This window comes from Coturnix japonica, chromosome 3, assembly GCF_001577835.2.
Source record: "Coturnix japonica isolate 7356 chromosome 3, Coturnix japonica 2.1, whole genome shotgun sequence".
Taxonomy (NCBI): Eukaryota; Metazoa; Chordata; class Aves; order Galliformes; family Phasianidae; genus Coturnix; species Coturnix japonica.
In genome coordinates this window covers 32,137,691-32,165,424 of record NC_029518.1, presented here as the reverse complement: position 1 = coordinate 32,165,424, position 27,734 = coordinate 32,137,691, and the positions used below count along the sequence as shown (strand labels likewise).

Below are 27,734 nucleotides of genomic sequence, written 5' to 3'. Positions count from 1 at the left end.
CCAGCTAAATCTAAACAGCAGTCAGTGGAAGTTATTACTCCTATAACCAGTTCTCCCTGGGTAGCTTGGGTGAGATGACAAGGAGAATGAAACACACTTCTCTAGTGTTTACTGCCCTATCTTGCCCAAACAGTTATTTCCTTTTCCTTGCCCTGTGATACCAAGGATCAGCACTCATCTCCTCTGAATGTTCAACTAGTTGGAGCTAGCAGATTATTTGTTGCCAAGCATACAATGTTGAGGCATTCTCTTGAGGCATTCATTTCACCCGAAGGCAACAACAAGATGACGAGCACCTTTATGTACCAGTTATACCAGTCAGGGATTCTACACAGTCTCTGAAGTGACCTCTGTAAAAATCAAGAAAACTGCTTTTATACAGAAAGGGCACACAGTACAAAGTAACAGCAGTTGAACACCAATCCCCTGCTGCTCAGCAGCTGTAGACACAGCAGAGTACAATAAAAGAGAAGTGTAAGTGGGAAAAAATATGTTGATGCTGAGAATAAAACATGAAGTTGATGGTATCAGTTAGTGGCTGAGTATACCTTGGGACAAGCCAATAGAGGTGAGTGCCACCTTGGTTTTTACGTAGTCATTTGAGATGAAGACTCACAGTGGAAAATACCTGTCTGTTCAGGCATGTTGGCACTGGAGCTTTTTCTAAGAAAAAGGTTTGATTTCTTTTCATTAGCTGTAGAGAAAAATAAACTGAGTTCAGTTTGCACTTCAGACTAGAAGTTTGCTATTCAGTGGCTGTGCAAATACCAAGAGTGTACAATTAACTCATTGTAATCCAGACGTCCAATCATCCTGAAAATGAGTGATGTCTAGTAATTAACATTGATAAGTGATGTCTGGAATTAATTCCTCGAGGAATGTTTTTCATTGCTGAAGATGTGATATTTCAAACTGTTATTACTGCACCACACTCAGCTGTGTGAAAAATGTTTGTAGAAAGTCTTTGTGCATTATACCATTTCAAACTAATCTCACTTTCAGATGGGGTAGAAATGCATTATTTGCACTATTTCAGTGTTTAGGTACATTCTTTTTCCATGTTAGAGGACCACAAGATGTTCTCCTAGGGTGAAATTACTGCTTTGTTATGTAATAACAGTTAGATTTCCTGCCCTGTCTGTCTGTATAATACCTAGGTAAGTCTAAGGATTCATGTGATTGTGGATGAACTATCAAGGTAGCTGAGGTATTTTCACTAATTTGAAGCTTCCTACAGTTTACAACAGCAATGCCTTTTTGTTCACTTACATCTTTCCAAACTGGCTGGTTTGTGATTTGCATAGCCCAGAAGAGTGAGTCAGTCTGACAGTCTGTAGATGAAGCTATCGTGTGGGAAGGAGTTTTTACCCCATTAACCTTCATCTAGCTTTTCACTGTCCTCTAATAGCATGCATCCACCAAAACAGACAAGTAACATGAAAATGATTCCTGTATTGAACTTAACAAAATGTTGATAGGTGATATAGCTAAGTATTTTAAACAGATTTAATTTTGGTGATTTAAAATAATAATAATAGTAATTGCTATTAACTGTGTTGAATTAACTTGGGAAGCAGGAATCTTGCCTGTTATCTCTTTTTTATAGCAGAAGAAAAATCCCCTTCTGATCTAAAAATGTTCAAAACCTGTGCATAAACCACAATCTCTCCACATAGGAATGATATTAACTTCTGCAGATAACATGAAATCTACTCATGCTATTCAATAAAAGTAATAGGATGTAATAGGATTTATTCATTACCTTTTGTTTTGAACTAGTACCAAACTCACTTTGGTTTCCATTGATCAGCCCTCTAGACAACCTTTGGAGAGCATTGTGTCAGGAACCAGAGTGACTGGTGCAGTATATGGGCATCTCCCTTTATATAAGGTAAGCACAAATGCTTCCCACACCGTGATGTTCAAGCAGCAGAAGTCCTTAGCACTTGTAATTAACATCATGTGCTCACTCTGTTGTTAAGTGTTTCTCAATTTAATTTTCTGACATGCTCTGACTTACTACCAACCCAACTCTGTTCTCCATTTGGTGGAAGCTTGAGAAGCCAGCTGAAGAAAGCATCCTACACAGTGAGTAGTCCAACCATTTATTTCTCCCATTCAGCCTCATGTCATCAAGTTATTGTTTCAGAGTATTTTCTTTTAGCCAGACTATTGATTCTACACAGTCTGTAAGTTAACTGTAAGTTAATACGATTTTGTAGGTACTGTTGGTTAGATATATTATGAGCTAACAAGGCTTCCTTCGTTGTTCCTTATTTGGAGTGAGACCAGAAATTCCGCAGCATCATCACCACCATTAGAGGTGGAAAGAATCACCCCTTGAAGTCGTACTGATTTCTCTCTGTAGAGAAAGCCTAGTGAACCAGCTTGGACAAGACTGCAAACATTTAGGCAGTTCGTTAGGTAGAATAAATAGAGCATCCAAATATATATGACTTATGGTTTTAAAAGCAGCATTACAGATGGAGTATCTCATTCATACTAACCTAACAAATGCAGGAGCTGATACATATTGTTCAAATAGATGGTACATATACTGTTTTTCTGACCATCAATGTGCCTTGGAACTCTATGTTTTATTTTCTTTCCTGACAAGTTAGGAGCAAATACATTGAAGCCAATGGCATTACAACAGATTTACATAAAGCATCATCAATTTTTTTTGTGAGCTGAATGCACAACAATTTTTTGTCTGTGCTCTTACAAAACACCAGAAAGTGGTCTGATTGTAGGTATATTTATTATCTCTTGAAAAACTGCAGTTTATTTCTACAGATCATCAGCGGAACAAACCTGAAGCATCCACTCTAACTGAACCGAAAGAGGAGACAAAGCTCAATGGAGAGCAGAATCAAGACAAGTGAATATTACGTTCATCTTAAGGCAAGTAGTTTAGCAGGTTCCTTGAGCATATGGAAATAAAATCTCTACATCCATCCCAGTTCTTCAAGCAGTGAAAAAATTGTAACATGATTATAACAAGACACTTACAGAAAAGCCCAACTTGCTCCACGTCTTGATAGTTAAGAATGAAAAGCACCTTACTGTGATTGACTGCTTTTAAAGATTCAGGGCCATAAATCTGCAAAAAATACTTCTATTGCTGGCATGCAAATGTCTCTGGAGAGTAAAAATGCTCTAATTCTGGCTAGGATTAAGCTAGTTTTCTTCATAGCATTCCACATGCTGCTGTGTTTTGAGTTGTGATTTAAAAAGCACAATAACACAACAGTGTTGTGGCTATTGCTAAGAGTTGCCTGTGTCATCAAGCTGTTTCTTTTCCCCACTCCCAATTTACAGGATAGGAGAGACCACATCTGGTATGGCTGACATGAACTGACCAGAGATATCCCACACCATATTATGTCCTGCTCAGCAATAAAAGTCTGGAAAAAGGATGAAAAAAGTGAGGTGATTAAGGCGTTCATCATCTTAAGTAACTGCTATGTGTGCTGTGGCCGTGCTTCCCAGCTAGTGGCTAAACATCTGCCTTGAAGTACTGAATGAATTCATTCTTTTGTTTTTCGTATCAGAAGAAAAGCAGAGAGACCCAATTTTATTGAATAGGCAATCTACTAATGCACTGGACTACACAGAATTAACTAGAACAGACGCTTATTGTATCCTAGAGAACAAAGGATGCTACAGGAAAGAAATTAAAAACAGAAAAGCTTATGAGGCTATTTTTCTCTAGCATCCACACTTGTATTTCAGGTTTAAGTGTTTTAGGTATATCAGTTGTTCCAGATCATTACTATATTATGGAAAGGTATCTTAATTAAGACAACATTTTTCAGCACGGCAGAAACCCGTGCTTGAGCTGGCTGCAGTAGTTAGTTTGCCAGAATTTCATTACAGCCTTTGCTAGTGCTTTACAGAATTTGGGAAGTTCTTTAGGTGCCCTCACCCACTGTGGCAGTTCAATCTGAATAGCATCAACAACACCAGAATGTCGGGAGCCGAAAGTCTGCGTTATATATCCACCACTATAATAGTTCCCATTTTTGGGGCTTGGATTGGATAGAGAAGGCACACAAATGTAACTGTTATTTTGTTCTTCAATATATTTACCCAAACTTCTGTTCCCTGCAAGCAAAGTCTCAAAAGACACACCAACTAGCTGATTGGACAGATGTCTAATGGAGGAATTTGAAGCAGAAATGTCACCCGAGTTAAGAGAAGTTTTTGAAAGTGTATAACCTAATTCTATCCACTGTTCGGGATGTGCTTGTCCATGGATATCCAGAATCAGGCCCCCTGTCATCTGTGATTTTGCAGTGGTCAAAAACCCCATGTAATCCTCCCAGGCCTGTTCTGCTTGGGGAACTCCAAAGGTGGCCTCTTCCTTTTCCCTGTTGGCATCCATCTTGAACCTCTGTAAGTGGTTTAAAACAATATGTGGAAAGAAACCATCAGTAATTTTGTTGATTTCCTCAGCAAGAGCCTGAGCCACTTCTATTGTGTATCTGTCTTGTTTGGTAGATACTTTACACTTGTCATAATTTTGAATGCTTCCAGGAGGACACTCATGAGAGAAAATACAAGAAGATGTCTCTGCATCCCAACAGCCAGCCTCTCGGTCAGGGATGTCTTCAGGTTCCATTGACCCACCATGTGGGACAGAGAGGATCAGGTTCATGTTGCCCACTTGATACTCAGTGAAATGGTTATGGCCAAATATAACTTCTTGGCTGCTAGTGGGTTTCAGAGGCAAATATAGAATGGAAAGGAGGAACAGATACATAGTTTTCAGTTCCTGCTGGAAGACTCAGCAAAAAAAAGAGTATGGCAGTACCTGCATAAAAGTAAAAGACAGACTTTAGATTACTTACAAATGGAAATAGATGTGTGTAGAACAGCTGCTGCTAGAAAAATCAGTTACCAATTAACTTGTTCTAATTTAACTCCAAGTAGTACAAAGAATGAAAGTACGTTCAAGAAACACAAAAAAGGAACGGGGGACTTTGTGTGGCTAGATGTAATTGATACAGTTTTTCTGAAAGAGGGGATTCTCCCAGAATAACAGGGCCAGGGAAATGGCAGATTATGGGGAATAAAGGAGGCCCAAAGAAAGAACAAAGATTATTTGATCATATTATGTGACACCAAAGAATCACTAGTTCTGAGCATAAATATTTTAAATAAACATTTTCCTAACCAAGTGTTCCTTTTTTTGTTCAACCATGAAACATCAAGAAAATTCTAAGAAAATTTGAAGTAACATCTGCATCTCATTGACTTGAGCAAAGTATCTTTCCATTATCCACGTGCTTTCAAAACTAGAGGTTATGTCAGCGCAGACCATCTCTATGTTTGTCTAGAATAGACAGGCTGATAAAAATTGAGTGCTGCGATGGTCTACCTCTGGCTCTTCTCCAGGCTGAATTACTGTGACATCATCACAAATGTATACAAGTCCATTGTGGAACAACTCTCTTTAGTTTTCACATTTCCTTTCTCCTCGAGAGAACTAAGATACTTTTAAGGTGTCAGTAAATATGACATTTTTTGGAAAGCTGTAGTTCAGCAAGATACTAACAGAGCTTTCAGGTCTGAAGGCATCACACTCATAGAAAAAACAGTCTTACACATAATCAAGTAAAATGAATAAATAAGTTGGGGAAAGCAGAAGAAAAGGGTACTTTCAATTCCGTCAGTTAAAAGCTTCACATAACATAGGCCAGTTGAGGAGTTTGTAAACAAGTACATTAACAGGCTTTGCTGTTGTCTGTCCTGCCTTTATCATCACATCACCTGCAGAAATACAGAGGATGTGAGATATAGCCACAGAAGAGTGAAAAAGCTGAAAAACTGCAAGAACCTGCCTACCGGACTTGGCCTTAGAGCATGTGTTACAGCATCTATACTTACCTATATGGAGCTTCCTTCCACTACTGTGCCAGACATTTGTCAACAAATCTGAAGGAGCAGTAACCAGCAAAGATATTTTACAACCTACACTTGACATGCTGCCATAAAGCTTGCTTGTTTTAAAGGATCTTCAGTCATTACACTAGAGTTTCCAGCTTAAAATAAGCTTTTATCCACATCAGCACATTATTCATTCTTCCCTAGGTTTCCCCAAGACATAGGCTTTATCTGCTAGTTCACTGTCTGCACTACCAGAAATGTGGAGAAAATAAGTATTATTCAGAATTCCTTTTTATCAGAGAAAAACAGCCCACCTGTAAAAAGCAGCACAAGCCATCTACATAAGTCTAGGCATAACTTACCTGAAGCACAGTGAGGCTCAACACCAAATTAAGGAAGTCTACAACAACACCTCCTAGGTGCTGCTCAGCTGCCTTAGGAATCAGGTTTCTTTTGCCTCAGATGTTCAGCTTAAATATGATGACACAGCTGTTCCTTTCCCATCATCTGCCAAACCAGTTTGTTTGCATCTCTGCAATTTCCTGTTAATGATTGAATCATACTGTTAACAGTACTATATGCTGTTTTAAAAACATCTAGATACTTAGCTCTGTATGATTCCCTAACTGGGAGAAAATCGTGCAGGCATAGCTCAGGTTCTTGGCAGGCTCAGACAGAGCAGAGGAAACCAGTGACCTGGGACTGGTTTATGGTTTTCTGGGTAACACATAGGTACTGCAGAAGAAAAATGTTACAGTAATACAGACTAGAAGGGTATATGGGGCTTTATAGCAAAACACACATCTTTCCAAGGGATTTGAACATCTGTTCTCCTCCAACAGAGAAACACCTGCAAGTAGGGAGGAATGCACTGGAAACTTTACCTGTTTGTTGTCTTCTCCATAAGGAGGAGGTCCATGCAAATAAGAAATAATTGAACCCTGTAACAGGCTCTACGTTTTCTGTATTGTAGATAAGCAGATATTATTGTGAGGTTTAAAAAATACTCGGTATTTTAGCTGGCAGCAATTTCTGTAGGAGTAGTTTGAAGATCTACCTACAAAGAAAGGGAGAGTGAGCTGTTCCCAATTCGGTGCATTCAAAAGTGAAACTGAACTGACCACTGTGCTGGGTTTCACTCTGGACCCTGAACTAGCAAGTCTCTAGTGGGCAGGCTGAGTCCTGCAACTGCTGGCACAGAGACTTCTTCACCTGCACCTCGATGTATAATTTCACGATGCAGAGATCACAGAAGGGAAGATAACATATGTGCTGGTATACTACGTGCTTAGTGAACTTTTGTTCTCTGTGCTGACATCCATTTCTAGAGATCAAAACCAATTGTCAAAAGCACTACAGCCACACCAGAACACGGAATAGCTGATGTAATTAGCGAAGATGAAAGTATGTGATTATTCCACAACATCCTTTTGCCATCACTTATACCTTTATTTCCTCCTAAAAAAAGAAACCATTAGGTAAAGTGTAACTAGCCACAATGCTATTATTTCACTTGGAATCTGTTTGTGCCAATGGTTCCACCAAACAAACAAAAAAACAACCCTGCATCTGGTTATCTGGGAGGAGAGCTCCTCACAGCCAAGAATCACTGCTCACGTATTCAAAATGAAGTTGCAGAACTCACACCAGTGAGGCAGATGACCAAATCAAAACATTGGCAACACATTTGGATGGCAGACACTGGGTTCCCACTGGCAGTAAGGATCACATCAATTATAGGTCAGTGCTCATTTCCATAGGATTACTCATGAGCAGGTTGCTTCTGCTAATCACTGGCAACGTGTAACAAGTAGGTTCATGTTCTTTTGCTTTTGCTGGAAGAATCAAGGACACAGAGAGGTCAGATGTTCTTTGCTCTGACAGACATCTATTTCAAATACTTCTAAGCTGGGCTGTTGTTTTGTTGTTTTTTTTCCTTTTAAGATCAATGAGCTTCACAAGGTATTACTTAGCAGAACTGTGTTTATTCCATAGCTGCATTCTCATGAAGTTGATGGGCATGGGCCTTACCTCAGCAGACTTCCAGCAAATAGAGTAAGATTTGGTCAAGAATGGAATGTCAGAATCGTATTCACTCATCTTTTCAATGGAAAATGATTCCATAAGCCGTGTGCACCCAGCAGTGAACAAATCGTGACCAGCCCAGATGCCAAACCTCTGACAGTGAAGTAAATGTTACTCTGATACAGGAAATTGATATGGCTGCTCTTCTGTTCCCCTCTGTACCTGTGCAGAGGTCTGCAAATGGCATTAGAAATTTAACAGTTGACTGGTGAAAGCAGGCATCTGTTACAATGTTAACTTAGATAATACAGGTTTTTAAGGACTTTACTAGCATTATTGATACAATCTGATTGAAGATACTTTTAACAAACTGAATACTAGTGCATATCGCCCACATATTCCTACAGGTGCACTTTTGTGCACCTATATGAGATATAGGTATTTCTATATGAGATATAGAAATAATTCATTTCCTGTCTGTAATCACAAAATGGCCCGATATCCAAACTCTGAATTATCACGAAAAGTACAATATTTGATTCTTCCTCCATCCCTGTAGAGTGCTATAGAGCCCCTTGCTGCCCCAGTTTGCAGGATGTGCAGACCGCGTGCCAGCTATCAAACTACAGCTGATGTGTTTAATGTGTCAAATAGGCAGAATGAAATAAAGCAGCTGAATTAGCAGATGGTTACATAGGAAGTCACTCCCATGCACGAGAGGTCCAAAACCATTAACTACATCTCCAAAATAGAAATGTTAGCTTTGTGCCTTTTTCCATATGTGTGGTTTGACTATCACAGTCAGTTCTGGGTATGAGATGCGGATGCTCAGGGCTTTGGTTTTTTTGGTTTTTGTGTTTTTTTGGTTTTGTTTTTGTTTTTTTTAATGTAGTCATTTATAGTGATACATAAATATAGACTTGAAATTCTGACTTGGAGCACCAGTTCTGACATTCACCCCAGCATTTTGTCCCCCAGTACAGGAAGGATGCAGAGCTCTTGGAACAGGTCCAGAGGAGGGCCACTGAGATGATCAGAGGGCTGGAGCACATCTCCTATGAGGAAAGGTTGAGGGAACTGGGCTTTTTTAGCTTAGAGAAGGGTAGACCTCATTGTGGCCTTACAATATTTGAAGGGAGCATTTAAACAGGAGGGAAACAGCTGTTTATGAGGGTGGATAGTGATAGGACAAGGGGGAAAAGGTTTTAAACTGAGACAGGAGAGGTTTAGGTGGATATTAGGAGGAAGTTTTTCACTCTTAGGGTGGTGAAGCAGTGGAACAGGTTGCCCAAGGAGGCTGTGGATGCCCCATCCCTGGAGGCATTCAAGGCCAGGCTGGATGTGGCTCTGGGCAGCCTGGTCTGCACAGCCACTCTGCAGGGAACAGCAGCGCTACAAACCCAGCAGACACCGCGTTTAAATTCTCTTTTCATCTCTCAGATCTTTCACTTCTTTACGCATTAGAAAGCAACAGCAGGGATACAAGCAGCGAACCGAAAAGAATCACAGAACTGTAGGAGTTGAAAGGGACCTCTAGAGATCATCGAGTCCAACCCCCCTGCCAAGGCAGGTTTCCTACACCACGTCGCACAGAAAAAGCGCTGGATGCCGCCGTGCCACAGTCCACCATCAACGCGGCCATTACGGACCACTCCCACCGGGACGCGTAGCAATGCACGGCACTTCAACACAAGGCAACAAAAGCCCTTCCCATAGCCGTGCTGAGGGCCAGGCAGGGAAACACGAAGGCGGCAGAGGAGCTCAGTCCTGCCAACCCAAATAGCGCCCAGAGCCGCACCGCCGCCATTACCCCACGCGGATCACTGTGGGATTCGTAGTCCGCCCCGGGGCGGGGCCACAGCGCAGAGCGCGCGCTGCTTAAAAGCTCGGAGCCGGCGGCCGCACGTTCCGGGTGAGCGCGGCGGAACCGGGCGGAGGAACCGGGCCGCGTCCGCTTCTCTTCTCTCCCCTTAGCGAGGCAGCGGCGCGTGGGGCCTGCGGCCGTTGGGAGCCGTTGTTCCTCTCTCTGCTTTGTCCCCTCCCGGGCAGCGGCGGCGCAGGCCGAGGTAGGGGAGGGGGCGGCGAGAGTGGCTGAGGCGGCCGCCCCGGCCTTGTCGCCCTTAGGCGGACCATGGGAAGCTGTCCATCGACTTGTGGGTGATTCTTCTAGGCCGGGCCGGAGCCGCCCGCCGCCTTCTCGTTACTCAGGGGCTGCGCTCACGCCGCGCGTTTTGTTTCCCGTAGCCGCGCTATGGGGATCCAGGGGTTGCTGCAGTTCATCAAGGAGGCCGCGGAGCCCGCCCACGTGAAGAAGTACCGCGGGCAGGCGGTGGCTGTGGACGCGTATTGCTGGCTGCACAAAGGAGCCTATGGCTGCGCCGAGAAGTTGGCCAGGGGAGAGCCCACGGACCAGTAAGTCACGGCAACCCCTCGGTCCCGGCCCTTATGCAGGCCGAGGTCTCACCTACGTGGCAGTCTTTGAGTTAAAAGCAAAGTTAAAGCAGTTCCAGTTTAGCTCTGATAGACACTTTGAATAGTATTTTGCACGGATCTTTTTATTTATTTATATTGCTTAGCTCGTTACGTTTTTAGTTACAGTAGCTCTTGTCTGCAAGATGAATTCTTCCTTTATGTAGCCTCATTTCTAAGGAGAGCATCAGTGAAAACTGTGGCCGTGCTGTAGGTACAGCTTTGGAGCATAGGTCAGATTGGCGTGAGCTCTTGTCCTTTGTTCTCTCTCTAGAAAGCTGAATTGATCTTTCAGGTTTCCTTCTAATTTTTCCTCTTTCTTTTTAGAAATCAAAGTACTAATTAGTCTGGGCTAAGCTTCATTCATGGGGTTTTGATTAAGTGTTTGGCTAGAGGCAAAAGTCAATTCAAAACTTTAATTCCTGCTTCTGTTGATAAGAACAACTGCAGAGTTTCATTCAGCTCTGCTGCTTGTCTTTGGAAATAGTGGAAATCCCTTAGAATTCTGGGAAATTATATATTTTTAAGTGAATTAAAAAGAAACTGGCAGGCAGGGAAACATGACCCATCAGTGGCAGCTTTAGAGTGGCTGAACTGAACTATATACATCTAATGGCGGATGGGGGGAAGAATCAATCATCATGGTCATATGATTGTTTATCTTAGGCACTTTAACAGTAGCATAGGGATTCCCTCCGTGCCTTAAAACATGTCTTAACAATTTTATAGTTGCTGTTAGGTGTTAGTTGTGTACTGCTGATGAAATGATCTTGCTGTATGCATCCATACAACTAACAGGTGAGGAGATGAGAGGTCTGAGGAAGCATGCAAAGATGCAAAGTCTGGAATCACCTGCAGATATTTTTAGTAAGGGTTGATCTCTGCAGGCAGGGCAGGATTCCCTCCTGGTCCATACTCTATTTTTAGTGCAGTTTGGGCGACTGTCCCATCTCTGAATGTTCTCAGTAGCCTGCCTGTAGGTTTAGGGTAGGAGAATACTTTTATATGTCTATAAAATTTATATATTATATATGTGTATATATATATACATACATGCCTATAGATACTCACCAACTGAGAATTGGATAGTTCCGTGGTTAGAAGCTTTATACCCTATTGCTCTTCCAAAGTGCACTCAAGGAAACTTTTAAAAGGCTCCAGGGAAAGATAATGTAGAGCACTTGCAATCTATTGTAGCAGAGTCAGCTGAATGCTGCTTGAATTCTTAATACATTTTGTTCAAAGAAAATAGAGCGTGGTCAGCTCAGACCTAAGCTGGGAGGTAAAGTATTGTAAGGGTGGCTAATATAAAGATGTTGACCAAGATGGTGGTAAATAGTCAAAGGTTATTAGTAAAGAAAACTCACCAATGTTGATTCCTTGGCTGGAAAGCTGAGGCAGTCTCCATCAGGGAGCGATCTCCAAGAGATGCTTCCTCAGTGGTGGCCAGCCCTTAAATGAGGTCTCAGAGGGGGTGGAGTCGAAGTCCACCCCTTACAGGAGCACAGCTAGATTACTCTCACCTGTGCTCCCGCAGCTGACCCAACACTTGCCTCAGCTGATTAATCAGAGGTTCAATCTGTGATTACCCATACAAGTATTTATTTATTAAGGATGGGCATTCATGTGTTCTTAATCTTCCTGTGATATAGGAAAGATGTAAAGCTTGTTAAGATTCCTGATCACTGAAATTAGTTGTTGTTTTTTTTCCCCCCTCTTCTTGTTGACACAGTTATGTAACTTTCTGCATGAAACTTGTTGAAATGCTTCTCTCGTTTGGAATTAAACCAATTTTGGTATTTGATGGATGCACCCTACCTTCCAAAAAGGAAGTGGAGAAGGCCCGAAGAGAGTAAGTATTGATTTGTCAGCCCAGCAGTATGTTTAACACCACTGTCCATTTTCAGAGTTGGAAACACTTCAGACTCGTTAGGCAGTGATCTTTGGTGATTCTTTCCTGCAATTTAGTTTAACTTCCCTAAATTTACACTTAAAACTTTACAAACATCTTCTTAGAGATTTAATTCCAAAAATAGAAATGCTTCATAAATGAAAGCCTTTTTAGACAGGAAGGAAGTAAACTACTGCACACTGTTTCCTGTAATGGGTTTAAATCCTTTCAGTTCACCCAAAGCTGATTGATCTCTGTGGACAAAAATATTCTTACATAATATAACTTTATTTAAAATTAATACCACCGTCCTTTTCGTTCTCTTCAAATAAACAGATAAAACTATTTCAGCTTTGGATTTGAGTCCTATATAACCGCGTCTTGCTGAAGCTCTAAGAATTTTTCATTAAAGTGTTGCTGCTTATCAGTTATAGAGCATATATTTCCTCAAGTGTGGTGCAAACCATTTTCAATATTTGAAAGGAAGCAAATAATGCCTTCCTTTCTGTAAACCAGTGAGCATCTGACATCAGATGCTCCCCAAATCCATGATGCTTATTTTACCTCATCCTGACTGTGAGTGCAACTCTTCTTTTTCACTGCTGATTTCAGCTTGAGTTGTTGCTGTTTTCTCACTGTGTATTTCACCATGCCAGTCTAGGTGTCTTTTTTGATGTGGTGGCTTGTAGATTGACACAGTAGAATGGATTTGGTGTGCATTCAACTGCAACACAGCTTTCCTGCTTTTCCTGTCACTGTTTCCTGGTCCTTTCTAATACCTGTTCTTCTAAGTAAATATATATATATATATATTCAGAGGTCAATGGATGTTTTTCTTTCAGGAAGCGTCAAGCCAATCTTTTGAAAGGAAAGCAGTTGTTTCGGGAAGGGAAGTTTTCAGAAGCAAGGGACTGTTTTGCTCGCAGTGTGAATGTTACACATGCTATGGCTCATGAAGTTATTAAAGTAAGTTGTCAGTGCTGCTGAAATGAACCATATCAAACAAAAAAAAATCAATGCAGTAAATAGCGTGCCATACTCTGCTTTTGTTCGACTACAGCGCTACCTCATCTAAATAGGAAAGAAAAATATTCCCTATACCTCCTCTTAGTCTTCAGCATACACTGGATTATTTTAGATGCAGTTAACTTTGCTTCAGATTTGTCCAGTTGTACAAACAACAGTAATTTGTCAGTCTAAATACAGCTCTTTCAAAATCTGTGAACTGACTTAAGTAGCATCTTGAGTGTTCAAAATTATTTAGATACCTACCTCAGCAAGTTCCTGGAATCAAATCTGGCATCTTTAAACCCTTCCCAGGTTCCCTTGCATTACTCCACTGCAATCATTGGACATTTCTTAGAAAAACTGCTGTTTTCTTTGTACAGAATGTTCTGTGCATGATTGTGAAGCATGCAGCTGTGAACAGTGTGTACAATGTTATATGCCAGCACAGGAGAGGCTGTTTTATAAGCCTTCCTTAAATTCTTTGAAGCTAGAGTTTTAAATGTGAAAGACAGGGCTTTAAGACAGGGGAGAGTGGGAAAAGAGAAGCAGGTGGGGTGTATTGGTAAATAAAGAAAATGGTTACTAAATGCTTGTATGTTTCCTGCTTGTTTACAGGCTGCACGAGCCCGAGGAGTTGATTGTATTGTTGCTCCCTATGAAGCTGATGCTCAGTTGGCTTATCTTAATAAGGCTGGTGTGGTTCAGGCCATAATAACAGAAGATTCTGATCTCTTAGCTTTTGGATGTAAAAAGGTATGGAAGAAAACACTAATAGCCCTTAATCCTCAGTGATCTCTTAGAAACAGAGTTGAAAGTTGCTCAATGTGTGTGACTTGCTTTGTTACAATAAAATGGGGAAACTGAAGAGATAATAGAGGCAAGCGCTGTTCTTATTTCCGCCAAGTGCAATAAGCCAGCATGTGTATGAATGGAACAATGAGCCAGTATTGGTGACAATTATTTTTTCATTTTCAGGTGTTTTTGAAAATTGACAAATTTGGAAATGGGTTGGAGATTGATCAGGCTCGGCTAGGAAACTGCAAGCAGCTTGGGAATGTATTCACTGAAGAGAAGTTCCGTTATATGTGCATTCTGTCTGGTTGTGACTACCTCTCATCAATTCATGGAATCGGGTTAGCTAAAGCATGCAAGTTACTCAAATTAGCTAACAATCCAGATATTATAAAGGTAATCTTGATTTAGCTTTATGTTGGCTATTTGCGAGCTTATGTCTCTGTACATAGAGCATTGAATTGAAAATGTGAGTGGTTCTTAGCTTTCTCTGTTTAGAGAAGAATGGTCTAAAGTGTTTTGACTTGTGCTGTAGATATTTACTTGTTGGACAAGAAGACTTTATGAAGTGTTGGCTTGTGATAGTTATGACTATAAACAGCTAGAATAGGAAAACTAGCCTTGTGCATTGTTTTCTCTGCTTCATCTCTCCTGTTTAAGCTGATATTTATAACAGAATGCATTCCACGTTTAACGATAAACAAAAATACCTGATAACTGGAATGTAATTACCTTTTAATTACTTAAGTTGTTTTGGAAAAAACTGTTATTTCTCTTCACATAGTATTTCTAATATTTGCTGAAATAGAAATTTTGATTAAAGATTGAAGGACTTGGAATAATACTTGTGAAGGCAAACATGGAATTATGTTATTGTTATTTGTTTGCTTTTTTCCTTTTTGATCAGGTTATTAAGAAAATAGGACACTACTTGAAGATGAATATAACTGTATCGGAAGAATACATACAGGGTTTCACGCGAGCCAATAATACATTCCTTTATCAGTTGGTTTTCGATCCCATCAAGAGAAAATTAGTTCCTCTGAATGATTATGCTGCTGATATTGATCCAGAAACACTAATTTATGCAGGACGGTATCCTTTTGGTATTGAAACTGGAAGGGAAAATTCAATGTGAATAGTTGAGGGGCAGTGAAAAACAATGCAAGACATCACTACTATTGGCTGAATCCTGCTTTTTCTTCAGCACTGTAAATTATAAAGGAATAAAAAGGCTTTCCTTTCCTTTATATAATAAGTGACCTATCATTTTATGTAGCTGTTTTTTTGTTTGTTTGTTTTTTTAATAGGAAATAACTCCTTGAAGTACAGGTTATTCTTCAACTGTTTGAGTTCTTCCATGACTGTTGTTAGTTTGTGCCTGTGTTCTGTGTTGTAGTCTCTGTCACTTTAGATTATATGCTCATAGAATTAAATATTCCCTGTTTTACCAGGTATTTCTCCCTGCAAAAAGAGTATTAATACTTGTCATAAATTTCAGCATGGAAGATGAAGAGAGTAAAGGGAGGGGACTGTTTAAGTAGTTGCTAGCTTTGTATATACTTCAGGTTAGCTAGTCTGGCATTTCAGATGCTGGGAAGAAGGAAGATGGTGATTCTTCCAATGACTTCTATTCGATGATTTAATGTTTGCCTTTAGGCTTGCTTAGTTTGCCAAGCACTGCAGATACATTATGACTTGTCACATCATACTGAGCCGTAACTATTAGAATCAACATATATGGTTAATGCTATATCACAAATTCAGAAATAACTGTTCTAACTAGAATGCTACAGTTCATTTATTGCACTATTCAAATATATTTTCCTTTATTATGATGGGTACAGACACTTTGGAGATAGCACTGGTTTTCAGGTTGCCCTTGGGAACATTGATATTGATACGATGGAACAAATTGATAACTACAACCCTGATACTGCGCAGGTAACACCATTGTTATGTAATTACATACTGAGATAATAACACAGGTTTGAACACTGATAGGAGAAGACAACTGGATGTCAGTGAAAACTATTCTGCTAGTATAGGAACTGTATGTTCTCAGCATTGTATGAAGAAGTATGATACAAAGAGCAGCCTGGTATAAAACTCTTTTTTAAATTCTATGAATTTGATATTAATATTTCTTTGAAGTACAAGTGACATCTGGTCTACAAACTTCTGCAGCATCTTCAGAAACAGCACTATAGTAATTACTGAAAGCAATTAAACCAGTAATTACTTTTGTGGCTTTACAGCTCATCTAGTTGTTAAAGAGACCACCAGGTAATGCCAGATGCTGATGCATTCAGGCAGTTCTATAAATACTAATCCAGGAATATAATTTTATGTGGAGTAAACTGTGTTTATGGCACTTGAGAACTGAAATTTAGGTTTTCAACAGTCATAACCAGTAAAGCATTCTAGAGTATCTCATCTAAAATGTTCTGGAAAATGTAAATACGGAGACATGGTTTTAATAGCCGTTGTTTTCTGACTGACCGTGGTTCTGAAAATGCATGCCTTCCAACTGCTCATCTGACTAGTCCTTTCTAGTTGCCAGTCTTCTGAGTTGCTGTACTTATTTTGACAGTGACAAAATGATCTGTGGTCACCTTATCCTAGTCTTGTCACTTCCCTTCAAATTATCTGTGTTTTCTGAAAAAACAAGCAGGAAAATACTGTGACCTGGATGGCCCTTGAACACATTAAACACCAACTACAGTGGTGCTAAGAAAGAAATGATTTGGTTACATCTGGAAGAATCTTTACTGGCTTGTTCCCTCATGTGCTACTTGCTTCTGATCTAAAATTCTAAAATAACTTAAGTAGTTGTGCAGCCAAGACTGTACATTTGCAGAGTTAAATCTTCTGTTTTTACTGGGAGTTTGATGTGCTTTCAGTTTAATTTTTCCTTATTTCTTTAATGTTAGTAAACATAAGTATAGATAGACATAGGAACAAATTATTTCCTGGTGAATAGAAGGCTGTTAATGGAGCTCCTTAAGTGATACGTGAGACTTGAGGGATTTTCTTTCCGCTCCTGACATGATTTGCATTCATCCAGTTCACAGCAGAGGCTCAAACAAAGTTGTGTTAGCTAAACATTGGTATTGGGAGATTTGAAGATGACCCTGAATTAGGTGACCTGTAGCATATAGATCCTTAGTTCTCATTCTCTGTACAAGTAAAGCTTCACTTGTTAGAGTGAACTTCTGTTTTCCTTCCAGCCTTTTTCAGTATGTTATATTTACTGAAGTAACTAAGATTTATTTTTTATGTGGTTTGGAGACTATATTTCCTCCAAGTAAATTCAACTCTGAGAAAAATATTTTCCAAAATTATTCTATTGAATATTTAAGCTTCTAATTTTGAGAAGAGCAGTGAGCAATTTATGGTGTATTGGAATAAAGAGGTCATGGCAGCACAGAAGACAAAGAATTTGTAAGAAGGCATAAGAAATATGGGAATAAAATGGAAACGTTTCAGTGGAGTAGCCATGTCAGCAGTGGGTGTGTGTCAAAATACTCTTATGCTAAATGAAGAAATCTTATTTAGAAGGCAAATTTATAAGACTATTTTTCATTTTTAATTTTTCTTTTGTAGCCCACACAGCAAAGAAGCCGTGGCTGGAATGACAAATGTGCTAATCATGTAAATAGCATTTGGAGCAAAGACTACAAGCTTGGCCCTAGTATGGATGATGCTCCTCATACAACTCATGTACCAGAGAAATCAACAACAAAAGGCATTGAGAAGATAATCAGTATCAAAGGGCTAAAACTTCCAGGCAAAGAGCTCTTCACAAAAAGGCAAAGGAGTGGTATGTTTTTGGTTAAGTAGCAGTAGAAGATTTTATAAAAGTAAGGATTTTACTGTATTATAAAATGCTGTCGCTTTCAGTTTTGAGATGCAGTTCTTAAAAATGGAGAAAACTGTACTAGATATTTCATGGTTGCAGCACATGAAGAAATGAAAATAGTCTATAAAATAGTCTTTATCAGGGGGCTGAGATTTGGTCGTATAGAAATTTGGCCTGATATCTTTTTCTCTGTATTTCTTCTTTTGCATCCTCCTTTCTGTTTGCACCACTAGGATTTCATTTCTACCTTTGATACTCTTGTCAGTCTTCCTACTCTTTAGCTTATCAAAAATTTTGATTAGTTTACTAGACATGTGCCTTGTAGCTTTTAGTAAAGTTTGATTTCAAGGCGTTGAAACTGTAATATGCTCTCTTAATCTCAACTGGTTAGGTCCTCACTTCCTCTACCTTTCCAAAGTTACTTTTAGCTTATGTAATACAAAGTAACAGAAAAGCAACTTCTGAGCAATAATGTCAAGAACACTTCTTAAGGTAGAAAGGATAAATCATGTTTATTTCTCTGGAAACTGGTTAGTTCTAGAACAAGCTTCTTCAGTGATTCTTGAATTGTCCTTAGATTTAGAAGAACTCTCAGATGGAGACCTGTTGAATCAATATTCATTTTCAAAAGCAAAAAAATTCAAGGAGAGTGGTGAAGATGGTCAATCACAGAAGAGCATTTCTGCAATACAAAGCATTGATTCTTCAGAGAATTCTGTCATTAAAGAAAGCTCTAACTCTCTGCCCAGAGTTAGAAATAAATTTGCTTCCTTTCTGCAAAGGAAAAACAAACAGACAGATGCTGTGATTGTTCCAGGAACAAGAAGCAGGTATGCTTGGGTCACATGTTTCAATGAATAACAAGATGCTATTTGGTATCATGGTTACTGAATTAATGTGAATACTGAGAACTTACTTAAGCAACTGTACCAATGCACTTGTAGTTTTAGTTGAGATGGGCAACTTCTTGTAATGAATGTGCAATATGAGGCATATAGGTAGATAAATAAAGTCTGTTTCTTTTAACTGCAGAAATAAAGGCTGTGACACAACCCAATACAGGTTAGTATCTACACATCAATTATCTAAATGTTAGCCATACTAAATTCTCATATGACAACTCATTTAAAAAAGAAGATATAAACAAGGAAAAAAAATATATAGCCGCCTTGGCCAAATAAATAAGCAATACTTGTGTACTGGCTTATCTTTGAATTTTTGTTTATTTGTTTCAATAAAGCTGTACCTGGTTATGCTGCATGATACACTACTTATTATCTGAACAGAATTGGGTAAGGTTTCTTATTTTTCCAGCAACAGTTTGAGAAGAGCGACTTTGGGTATCTCAGCTTTTTAGTTTATTGCATTTGACCACAGCTATTTGTACTGGTTTTTACAAATGAGTGTCCCAGATCTGTCTCATTACTTTTTTTTTTTTTAACCTTGAATAATCTGAAGATTTGTGTGAGAGAGGTACAATTTTATTAAACAATCTTAATATTGATATTCTTTAACTCATACCTTCCCTAAGTCAGAAGTTCAGTTTCATCAAAAGCAAAGAATTGTCAGATGTGGCAGGCTTTTCTCCAAATAAAAGCTCAGTTTCTATAAAGTAGAGAGGATGAAATTTGATTAGTACTCACTCTTAAGTGCTCCTTCTGTAGCACAAAAACAGATGGGTAGGTTCTAGACTTCTCAATGAGAGTTTCATCATCATTTAGATTTATACAATATTTAAGATAAATATTATAATTTCTGCTTTCTTTCAGAAGAAGGGCCTATTATTATTCTTAGTCAATGAATGACATGTTTACAGATGTTTCAATGAAAAAAAAAAAGCATAAACTAATTTTACTGTTATCTTTTAAATGCCTTCATGAAGGACTCAAGAATCAAAACCATGGTGATTTGCCCATGGTCAAAACAATGTCTTCAAGTGCATTTCAAGAGTCAAATTGATGGATAAGGTGTTGGTGATGACATGCGCACTTGCAGTTACTTTTTCTGTTGCTTTCATCTCTACTGAACTTAGTTGTTGGTTTTTGGGTTTTTTTTTTAGGTTTTTCTGCAATGATGCAGATACACTTGGTTTTAAAGCAAAGGATGACAGTGATATAATTCAAGATGTTGAGGAGGATTGCAAGCAACAGGAGGTAGAGCATGTAACTGAAGATGAATCTCCTATTTTAGAAACTGAAAAATCAAAGACTATCTCATCTCTTCCTGGAGAAAGACCAAAAAGTTGCTTTCAGTGGCTCAGCATCCTTGGAAATCATTCAGGAAATCCTGGTCCATCTCATACCGTATTGTCACAGCAGTTTCATCAACAGAGAAGCAACTGCATGGCATCCCAGGCTGATGACAGTAATGGTGTACAAACAGAGAGCGGAGCCATGTGTAGTGAGTCAGATGAAGAGTCCTCTCCCTTAATAGAACCGCAGTGTTTTTCCCAGTCTCAGAAGTCTGTTGAGCCATCAGAATGCAATTTGGGGTCTTCAAAAATACTAAAGGTATCTAACAGCAATTCAGACACAAAACAAAAAAAAGAGACATTTCAACCTTTGCTTACTTTTAAAGATAGAAATCAGGTCGTGAGATTCTCCTCCTATGATTTATACCCTACTGATTACGTAACTTCTACTCTCAAAACTTCTTGATGTTTGTTGCAGCTGTGTAGCATGAATGACTTACTAGCTTAAAGCAAGTATATTCTTTGTTTTTTTTCCCCTAGTCTTTACATTGCTGTTACTGCAGTGAGTTGCAGCCATGCAGTTGTAGGCTATCTGCTGCACTCTGCTTTTTGTGTCCAGGACGAAGTTCCCTGAGAGAACTTTTGTCTCAGACTGGTGTTTCATTCTGAACGTATACTAAGGGTTTTATGTATGTTCTTAGAATTGCTGAAAATTTACGTAGTATAGATATTTCAATGTTAAACAACATGCACAGTATAAAAAATTTCTTTTTTTCCTCTGAAGGAATCTGATTCCAATTCAAAACTGCTTGATAACCAATGTACTCAGAGGTCTCCAGTATTTTCTGCTGTTCAAACTGACAGAAAAAATACGGTAGCAAAGATCAAGGTAAGGATTCCTTTAATTTTACTATTACTTCTACTGATCACTGAAAATGAGTCTTCACAGTCTAATAGTTTGTTCTCAAACCTTTAATGTAACAACGTACCTGTTAGCAGGAGAAAGTTACTTTCTTACTCACCTTTATCAGAGCTGAGATGAAATATATGCAGGCTCTCTATGAATGGTGCAATTGAAACTTTCTTAGTAAGAATTCAAGCAACTCAAAAACCCACTTCTTTATTTTCCTCTGGAATGCTAAAAGCATAAGCTTTAGGATACAAATTGCAATCATTTTAGGTAAAGTCACAAGATGCAGTCTCACTTTGTTGCATGTATGGATGAGTCCACTAGTTCAGCAGCTTCTTGCCCTTTGACTAGAGATTTTTTAAAAACCTGAAAAAGTTTTAACTAATCTTCTTTCCTTAGTTGTTTTAGTTATAGGCTCTATTTGATATTAGACTACTCAAGAATAGTCAGTTTCCCTTCACAGCCCACATTTTGGTTACTTTTCCTGTTGAGGAATCTTACATGTCTAAAAATAAACTTGCATTTCCTGTCCTCACCGCACTTCTAAAACCTTAATTTTTGAGGGTACTTTAATTCCTTAGGCGTTGTCATTAGAATTGGTTAAAAGGTTCCAAAAGTCAAAGGAAGATGTTTTTATTCTTTCATGTACGGCCCTGCTTGTTTCTTTCCCATAGACAATGAGAATCAAAATCAAGCTGCTTTGCAAAGCACGAGTACCATGCCTGCTGTACAATAGTGACATCTAATGGTTTTCCTCATCGTTTCTATGTTGAAGACTTAAATTCCAGCTTCCTTAGTAGAAGACCTGTTATTGAAAACTACTGCTTATTCGTTAAAATAACACTTTGCCTGCTTCTCTTCAACATAAAGCTTCTTTGCCTAATTTGGGGTTAGTTAATTTAATTTGTAGCTGTGATATGCTTCAGTATCATCTAAATGATACATTTTGCAGAATGACTGAGATGATAAAAGGCTTTATAAAAATTAAAAAGCAAAGGTTTTTAGGATTTATTTTTATTCATCTCAGTACTTTCCCTCCAAGTACAAGTAGTTAACACTATTTTTTTCCCCCAGATCCTCTTTAGTATTCAAAGATAGACACAGTTCATTCAGGTAGAAGCAACGTCACTTTAATTAGTAAGCAACCTGTAGCTCTGAGATGATATTCTACTGTTAACTAGTAGGAAGGCTCAAGTAATAAACTGTTGCTGTATTTCTTCAATAGGCTACTTCCCAAAAAGCTGATGCAAAGATATACAGAAGCTGGTTTGTCAGTTGTTGCAGCTGCATTATCTCCATGTGAGATGAAGATTTTTGGATTAGAGAAGCTGTCTAAATATGTTGGGGAAATCATAGTGTATTATCTTTACACAGTGTAAAGCACTTCTGAATTAAACACTTAACAGATTATGCTGCTTATAGGTTTTTATTTTAATCATTAATACTCTGAAAATGTTGCAGGTTCCTGGTTTACGCAAATCCAGTTCTGCGGGGTCACATATTGTGACAAAACTGAAGCCACTGATACCAGCTAAAGTAAGTGGATTAAGTAAGAAACTGTCTCCTGTGCAGAAGAGAAATCACTGTGATGCTGAAAATAAGTTGGGACTACAAACCACCATTGGTGAACTCTGGAGAAACTTCCAGTTTAAGAGGTGAGATGCTTTAACCCTTTACTTAAGACCTTTGTAAATCTTTGAGTCTTTGGAAAAAAAAATAAAAATTCTTCAGGTATTCAGTATTGAATTGATTGGAGGAAACAACAAGGAAAACATTTTCAGATATATATTTCTATACACAGTTCTTCATTTCCTGGGCAAATTTATTTTTTGTTGTTCATAGTTTCATAGTTTCATAGTTTCATAGTTTTGTGCGGGTTGGAAGGGACCTTAGAGATCATCGAGTCCGGCCCCCGGGATTCGAGCCTCTGTGTAGCAGAGCGGCACTTCTACCACTTGCGCCACAGGGGGGATTCGAACTCCGGACCCCAGTGTTGCAAGGCGGCGTCTTTAACCACTGCGCCACCGGGCAGTAATTCAGTACAGACATGAGTTATAATTTAAAGCAGATATACTTTCTACTTCTAATAATATTTTTTCATACTAACCAAAAAGAACCCTCAGCTAAAATAATGTATTTGAAGTACTGCACTCACTGTAGCGTGATTCGTGCATAAGTTATTGCTGCTAGGCTTTACATCAAATACTAACAGGCATTTCTCAGCTCAGATACAAAAGCAGCCTAAAGGTTGCCAAACTTGATGGAAAGCATATTGGTTTTATTTAACTTTGATTGCCTTTCACACTCCAGAATGGCTGTTTGTTGGATCTGTTTTCCTTTCACAATGGTGATGAGATGATGAAGCATTGCTAAACAAAGTCTCTGCTTGTGAGAAACTTGCATTTTCTAGTGTCTGAAGAGGTATTTTTTCCTTGTGTGGATGATTTATTTTCCTATCAATAGCAAAAATAATATTAAGTGTGTAGGTATTTTATCTTGCTCTGTTTCCATTTGGAATCATGTTAAAACTTAAATGAACTTCTTTCATTCTCATTAACATGAGGTCCCTTCCCTATCTGCACTGAGAAGATGAATACTTTAACTTTGGGAAAAAAAATAATCTGATAAATGATGTAGATAGAAACAGAAAACATTAATTCTTCAGAGCTGTGTATTGATTTGAACTGGTGTTTGACCCTTATTGTGCAGGAGATGCCTCTTATTTGGCTTCTAATTGGGAATGTCTGCCAAGGACTGTTATATAATCATTGTTTTCATCTATCAGAATGCAGATGTAATAAGACAGCAAGCCTAATAGCACTGATACTGTGCTCCTTTACTCTGCTGGTGGCTGTAAGACTTAAGCCCCAACATCCACACTTCTATCCACATTTTTGCTGGTCTGTAATTTCTGGTGGTATACCAGAAATATATATTTTGAACATATTGCTTAAATTTATGCAATTAAAATAACAGTTTCTTAGTTTAATGGATAAGGGTTTTCCTCACTGAGAAGGGTGGCTCAGATCTGAGTGCTCTGCTTGCTGTTTTTGCAGGTTTAACTGAACTTCTGAAATCATCTATAGGCCATTATATTGTCTGAGGGCAAACAGATCACACAGGACTCTAATCTATTCTGTCCTTAACATTCACAAGATATATACAATATTACAGTCTTCCAGAAGACCTGGAAGTTAAAGAAACACATACAACCCAGTGTAGAATGCGGTACATACTACAGTTCAGATGTTAAAATAATAGCTCTTGTTCCATTCACATGGAATGGTTGAAATCGGTTTCAGTGAAACTATTAGCAGTAGTGAAATTGGACATAAAACTTGCATTATCACTTTTGGTGGATGAGAAGTTAGTAGGATGAGAAGTCTAGTTTTTGGTTAACCCATATGTTCTTACAGGTATGCAATGTTATAACTTTGGGTTTTGTTTTGTCTGTCTTTTCTGCAGAGACTATGAAAAGCTCCCTTCTTGTAAAAAGTCAGACCCACTGTCTCCAATCAAAGATAACATTCAGCTCACTCCAGAAACAGAAGAGGAAGTCTTTAATCACCTTGAACATTCCCATGTTCAGAGAGCTATATTCCAATGAACTGCATGCTGTGCAATAGAACACATTTTTATCACTGTCAAAGTTTTTTTTCAGACTTCATTAATATAGAAAAGATACTTTGGAAGTTAACTGTATGTTTTAGTCTGATTACTGATTTCTCATCTTTTTTATAAAAAGCAAGTTGAAAGGTACAGTTTTATACTGACTGAAATAAAACCTTCAGATCTCCATTCTCTTGTTGAAAATTTAATGCTGTTTTGTCCAAACCACTTTCAGCTGATCCTGAATACTTTTTGCAGGTCACATAGACATGATAGAACTCTGTACAACAGCTATGGCTTTACTTTTGCAGAAGACAACAGAACATGTTTCTGTCTGAATTTTGTAAGATCATTGTTCAGTCATCACTATACTCTGATAATGATGATTCTTTCACTATATGGTAAGATCTTTTCTCTCGATGGTTAGCTTTCTGTACTTAACATATAATGCAGCCACGTTATTGGTGGGAATAATGTGGGAACTGCTGGAAGGAATATTACAAGTACAGGGATGAATGTTTATGCTCATAGCCATAGAACTATTGGCTAGCATAAATTACAGTGTTACTGCAACTGATGATGCAACTATCATGAACTAATTTGTTGTTTTCATCACTTACCAGTGTGAGAAAAGTAAGGCTGCTTTGTACAGATGCCCACTGTCTGTGCTTTTTGCTGAGAACCCGGAGTTCCTGCGTTAGTGGAACATCAGAAGAGACAAACTACCACTGACAAGGGCAGGTACTTCCAATAGGAGTATAGGACCTCTGACAATAAAGCAACATGTATGGACAGAACTGGGGTTTTAATTCCGTTATCTGCAAGCATATCCTTACCTAATTTTGTGGTTTAGCTATTGAAGATACCATGACTTGTTCTTCTCTAGCTTCTTCAAACATAGAATCAGAGGAAATAAAGGAGGCATTACACGTATGTGTGTTGGCATGACTGTCACAAGTATGTACCTTGTTTTGTTTTTTTTCTTGTGTACCCTTCTCTAGGGAATATGAAAATTTAATAATACCTTAGGAGACACAGGATGTGTAACAACTGGATAGTGTGTTATTTCAGTGGTAGGTATGGTAGAAATCCTTTATGCAAGAGTACTTTTTGTTTTATGTTCTTTAAGTAGACTTTTTAAGATTGTGTTTAACTTCTGTTTGGGCTTCAGAAATCTTGGGTTTTGACACGGTATAGGGGAATCTTCAGAAAGGAGCACTATAATAGCATAGAGATTTCTACTTCACGTGTAAACATATGATACTATAACATGTAAAGGTTATAGTTAAGCATGGAATTCTTGGGCTGAGTGCTTTTTTCTTTTATGAAAGATGCACAACAACATAAATATGTAAACTAATATCTGCAAAACTTCCCAAGTTCAGGCTGACTAAGGGAATATTACATAGCAATAAATAAATTCAATTTCAGAATGGCAGAAATTGTTCAGGTGACAATAGGACAGGAGAAGGGGAAAAAAAGTGTCCTAATGGAAAGTTTGGTTTAAAAAGTAGGTGTTAAGAAGCTGGAGGATATGAGCATTTAAAAAAAAATAGGGATAAGTGAGAGCAGATAAATCCCTGGGGATATGTTTGTGCTGGTGGGTTTTTATTAGTTTGCTTTAATATGACATTCTTTTTACATATTTAATTCTCCATAAATAATCATCAGCAGGACTTCAAAATGTTCTTATGAAATGGATGGCATCTCTGTATCCTGTGGAGAGAGTGAATCAGGTCAATAAAGCTAAATATACTGATGGTGGTCTAATCAAGCTCCACTTCTGGAAGTGCTGGCTAGCTACTCCTGCAGCCAAAAGGTAATCTAGACTGCAGATGTTCACTATAGTGCATACTATAGTGACAGTGAATACTTATGACAATGAGCATCCTAATCAAATGTATTTTTGATAGTACAGGTAAGAGGACTTAGGTTTTGCAATCTTAGTTTTTAAAAAAACACACAAAGCTGTTGTAGCATTTAGTAGCATTTTTAGTGTTCTGGTGTTTTTTGTTATGTTTTGGCAGTTATTGATACTTCATAAGTGTTCCTACCCTCATGTCTGCTAAATTTTTTTTGTAACAAAGTCATAGTGAAGCTAGAAGTCATTTCTTCACTCTTCTGGAAGTGTAACTACCAGTTCTTTTTTCATTATAGGGCTTAATTGTAGGTAAAAAATATTACAAAGCATTGTAACCAGATCAAGCATGAGATTAATAAAGTTACTGACATAGGAGGGGAAGGAGAGGAGCTAAAGAGCTAAATCCTTTTCTGAACAGTAGAGGTCACTTCATGTTGGTAACAGACCTGAATCTGTCTGCAAAAATCTAAGCTTTAGTGCTGATAATGATAAAGAAATGTGTATACTTGTTCCTTTCATGTGGTCTTCTTGTGTTATTACATACTCTGAGTTTGACAGTGAAATGAAGGTCATAGATAAGGGAGATTTTGCTATACTGTGTTTGGATTGGCATGTTTAATTCTCCTGATCTCACTTCAGCGTGCAAGTGCTCAAATATCAGGACTTTGGGTTAATTCTACACCAAGAAAACAACTGAGCAAAATCATCATGGGGAGGCTCAGCACCTAACGTAGATTGTATGCAATTCATTCAGTTGGAGATTGTACATCCATTAATGAAATGATTACTACATAATAAGTGATAGCAACTTTTTTTCTTCATTGTAGAAATACTCTTACCATGCATCAAAGACTGAACTTGAGTAAATACATTTGTTGTGCTGTGATTTAGGAAGATTCTAGAAATCAAGAATGTGCTAAGAAATAAATCTAGTTAACTGGCATTATTGTACACAGAAATACTGAAAGAGTTATTCCTATGTATTGGATGGAAATATCAGCTGAAAATGTTACTGAATTTTAGGACAAAAAGTGATGCTGGTGAAATTCCAGGCCTTAGCTGTCCTGTTCATTACTCTTACAATTTTTGATCCAATTAAGCAAATCATCTGTCACAGAAACATTCATGTGACGCAAACAGAAATAGGTGTATTTAATAAAATTTATAGGTATGCTCTCAGCTGATAATTTTCACTTAAAGCAATCAGTGGACATGAGATTTTGA

General features: G+C 38.4%; 3 protein-coding genes across 7 annotated transcripts in view; 2 read left to right on the top strand and 1 right to left on the bottom strand.

The window, feature by feature from the left end:
* The window catches only part of WDR64 (WD repeat domain 64), a 51,800-nt gene extending 46,618 nt beyond the window's left edge, over positions 1 to 5,182 (top strand). Inside the window, exons 26-29 of the mRNA XM_015857561.2 lie at positions 1,811 to 1,891; positions 2,055 to 2,088; positions 2,797 to 2,881; positions 3,322 to 5,182. Of these exons, the coding sequence (XP_015713047.1) occupies positions 1,811 to 1,891; positions 2,055 to 2,088; positions 2,797 to 2,881; positions 3,322 to 3,361 (240 nt within the window). The 3' untranslated portion in view covers positions 3,362 to 5,182. The remainder of the gene's footprint in view (positions 1 to 1,810; positions 1,892 to 2,054; positions 2,089 to 2,796; positions 2,882 to 3,321) is intronic.
* LOC107311319 lies at positions 2,090 to 11,804 on the bottom strand. 2 transcript variants are annotated; one of them, XM_015857773.2, is made up of 4 exons: positions 6,954 to 7,321; positions 6,777 to 6,854; positions 6,255 to 6,434; positions 2,090 to 4,816 (listed from the first exon to the last, which is right to left on the bottom strand). In XM_015857773.2, the coding sequence occupies exon 4, from the start codon at positions 4,763 to 4,765 to the stop codon at positions 3,815 to 3,817; it is 951 nt and encodes a 316-aa protein (XP_015713259.1). In that variant the 5' UTR covers positions 4,766 to 4,816; positions 6,255 to 6,434; positions 6,777 to 6,854; positions 6,954 to 7,321; the 3' UTR covers positions 2,090 to 3,814. The 2 variants fall into 2 exon arrangements, with proteins under 2 accessions (XP_015713259.1, XP_015713260.1); XM_015857774.1 differs by lacking the exons at positions 6,777 to 6,854; positions 6,954 to 7,321 and adding an exon at positions 11,754 to 11,804.
* Positions 9,710 to 26,200, top strand: EXO1 (exonuclease 1). Of its 4 annotated transcripts, XR_001553992.2 has the most exons (15): positions 9,750 to 9,983; positions 10,162 to 10,329; positions 12,119 to 12,238; positions 13,120 to 13,243; positions 13,901 to 14,038; positions 14,261 to 14,473; positions 14,985 to 15,172; positions 15,925 to 16,021; positions 17,684 to 17,900; positions 18,517 to 18,769; positions 19,999 to 20,449; positions 20,915 to 21,019; positions 22,502 to 22,695; positions 24,506 to 25,050; positions 25,273 to 26,192. XR_001553992.2 is itself a non-coding variant. In XM_015857769.2 (14 exons), the coding sequence occupies exons 2-14, from the start codon at positions 10,169 to 10,171 to the stop codon at positions 24,645 to 24,647; spliced, it is 2,403 nt and encodes an 800-aa protein (XP_015713255.1). In that variant the 5' UTR covers positions 9,710 to 9,829; positions 10,162 to 10,168; the 3' UTR covers positions 24,648 to 26,192. The 4 variants fall into 4 exon arrangements, 3 of the variants coding, with proteins under 3 accessions (XP_015713255.1, XP_015713253.1, XP_015713254.1); XM_015857769.2 differs by having other exon boundaries at positions 9,710 to 9,829; positions 24,506 to 26,192; XM_015857767.2 differs by having other exon boundaries at positions 24,506 to 26,200.
* The last annotated feature ends 1,534 nt before the right edge of the window (positions 26,201 to 27,734 follow it).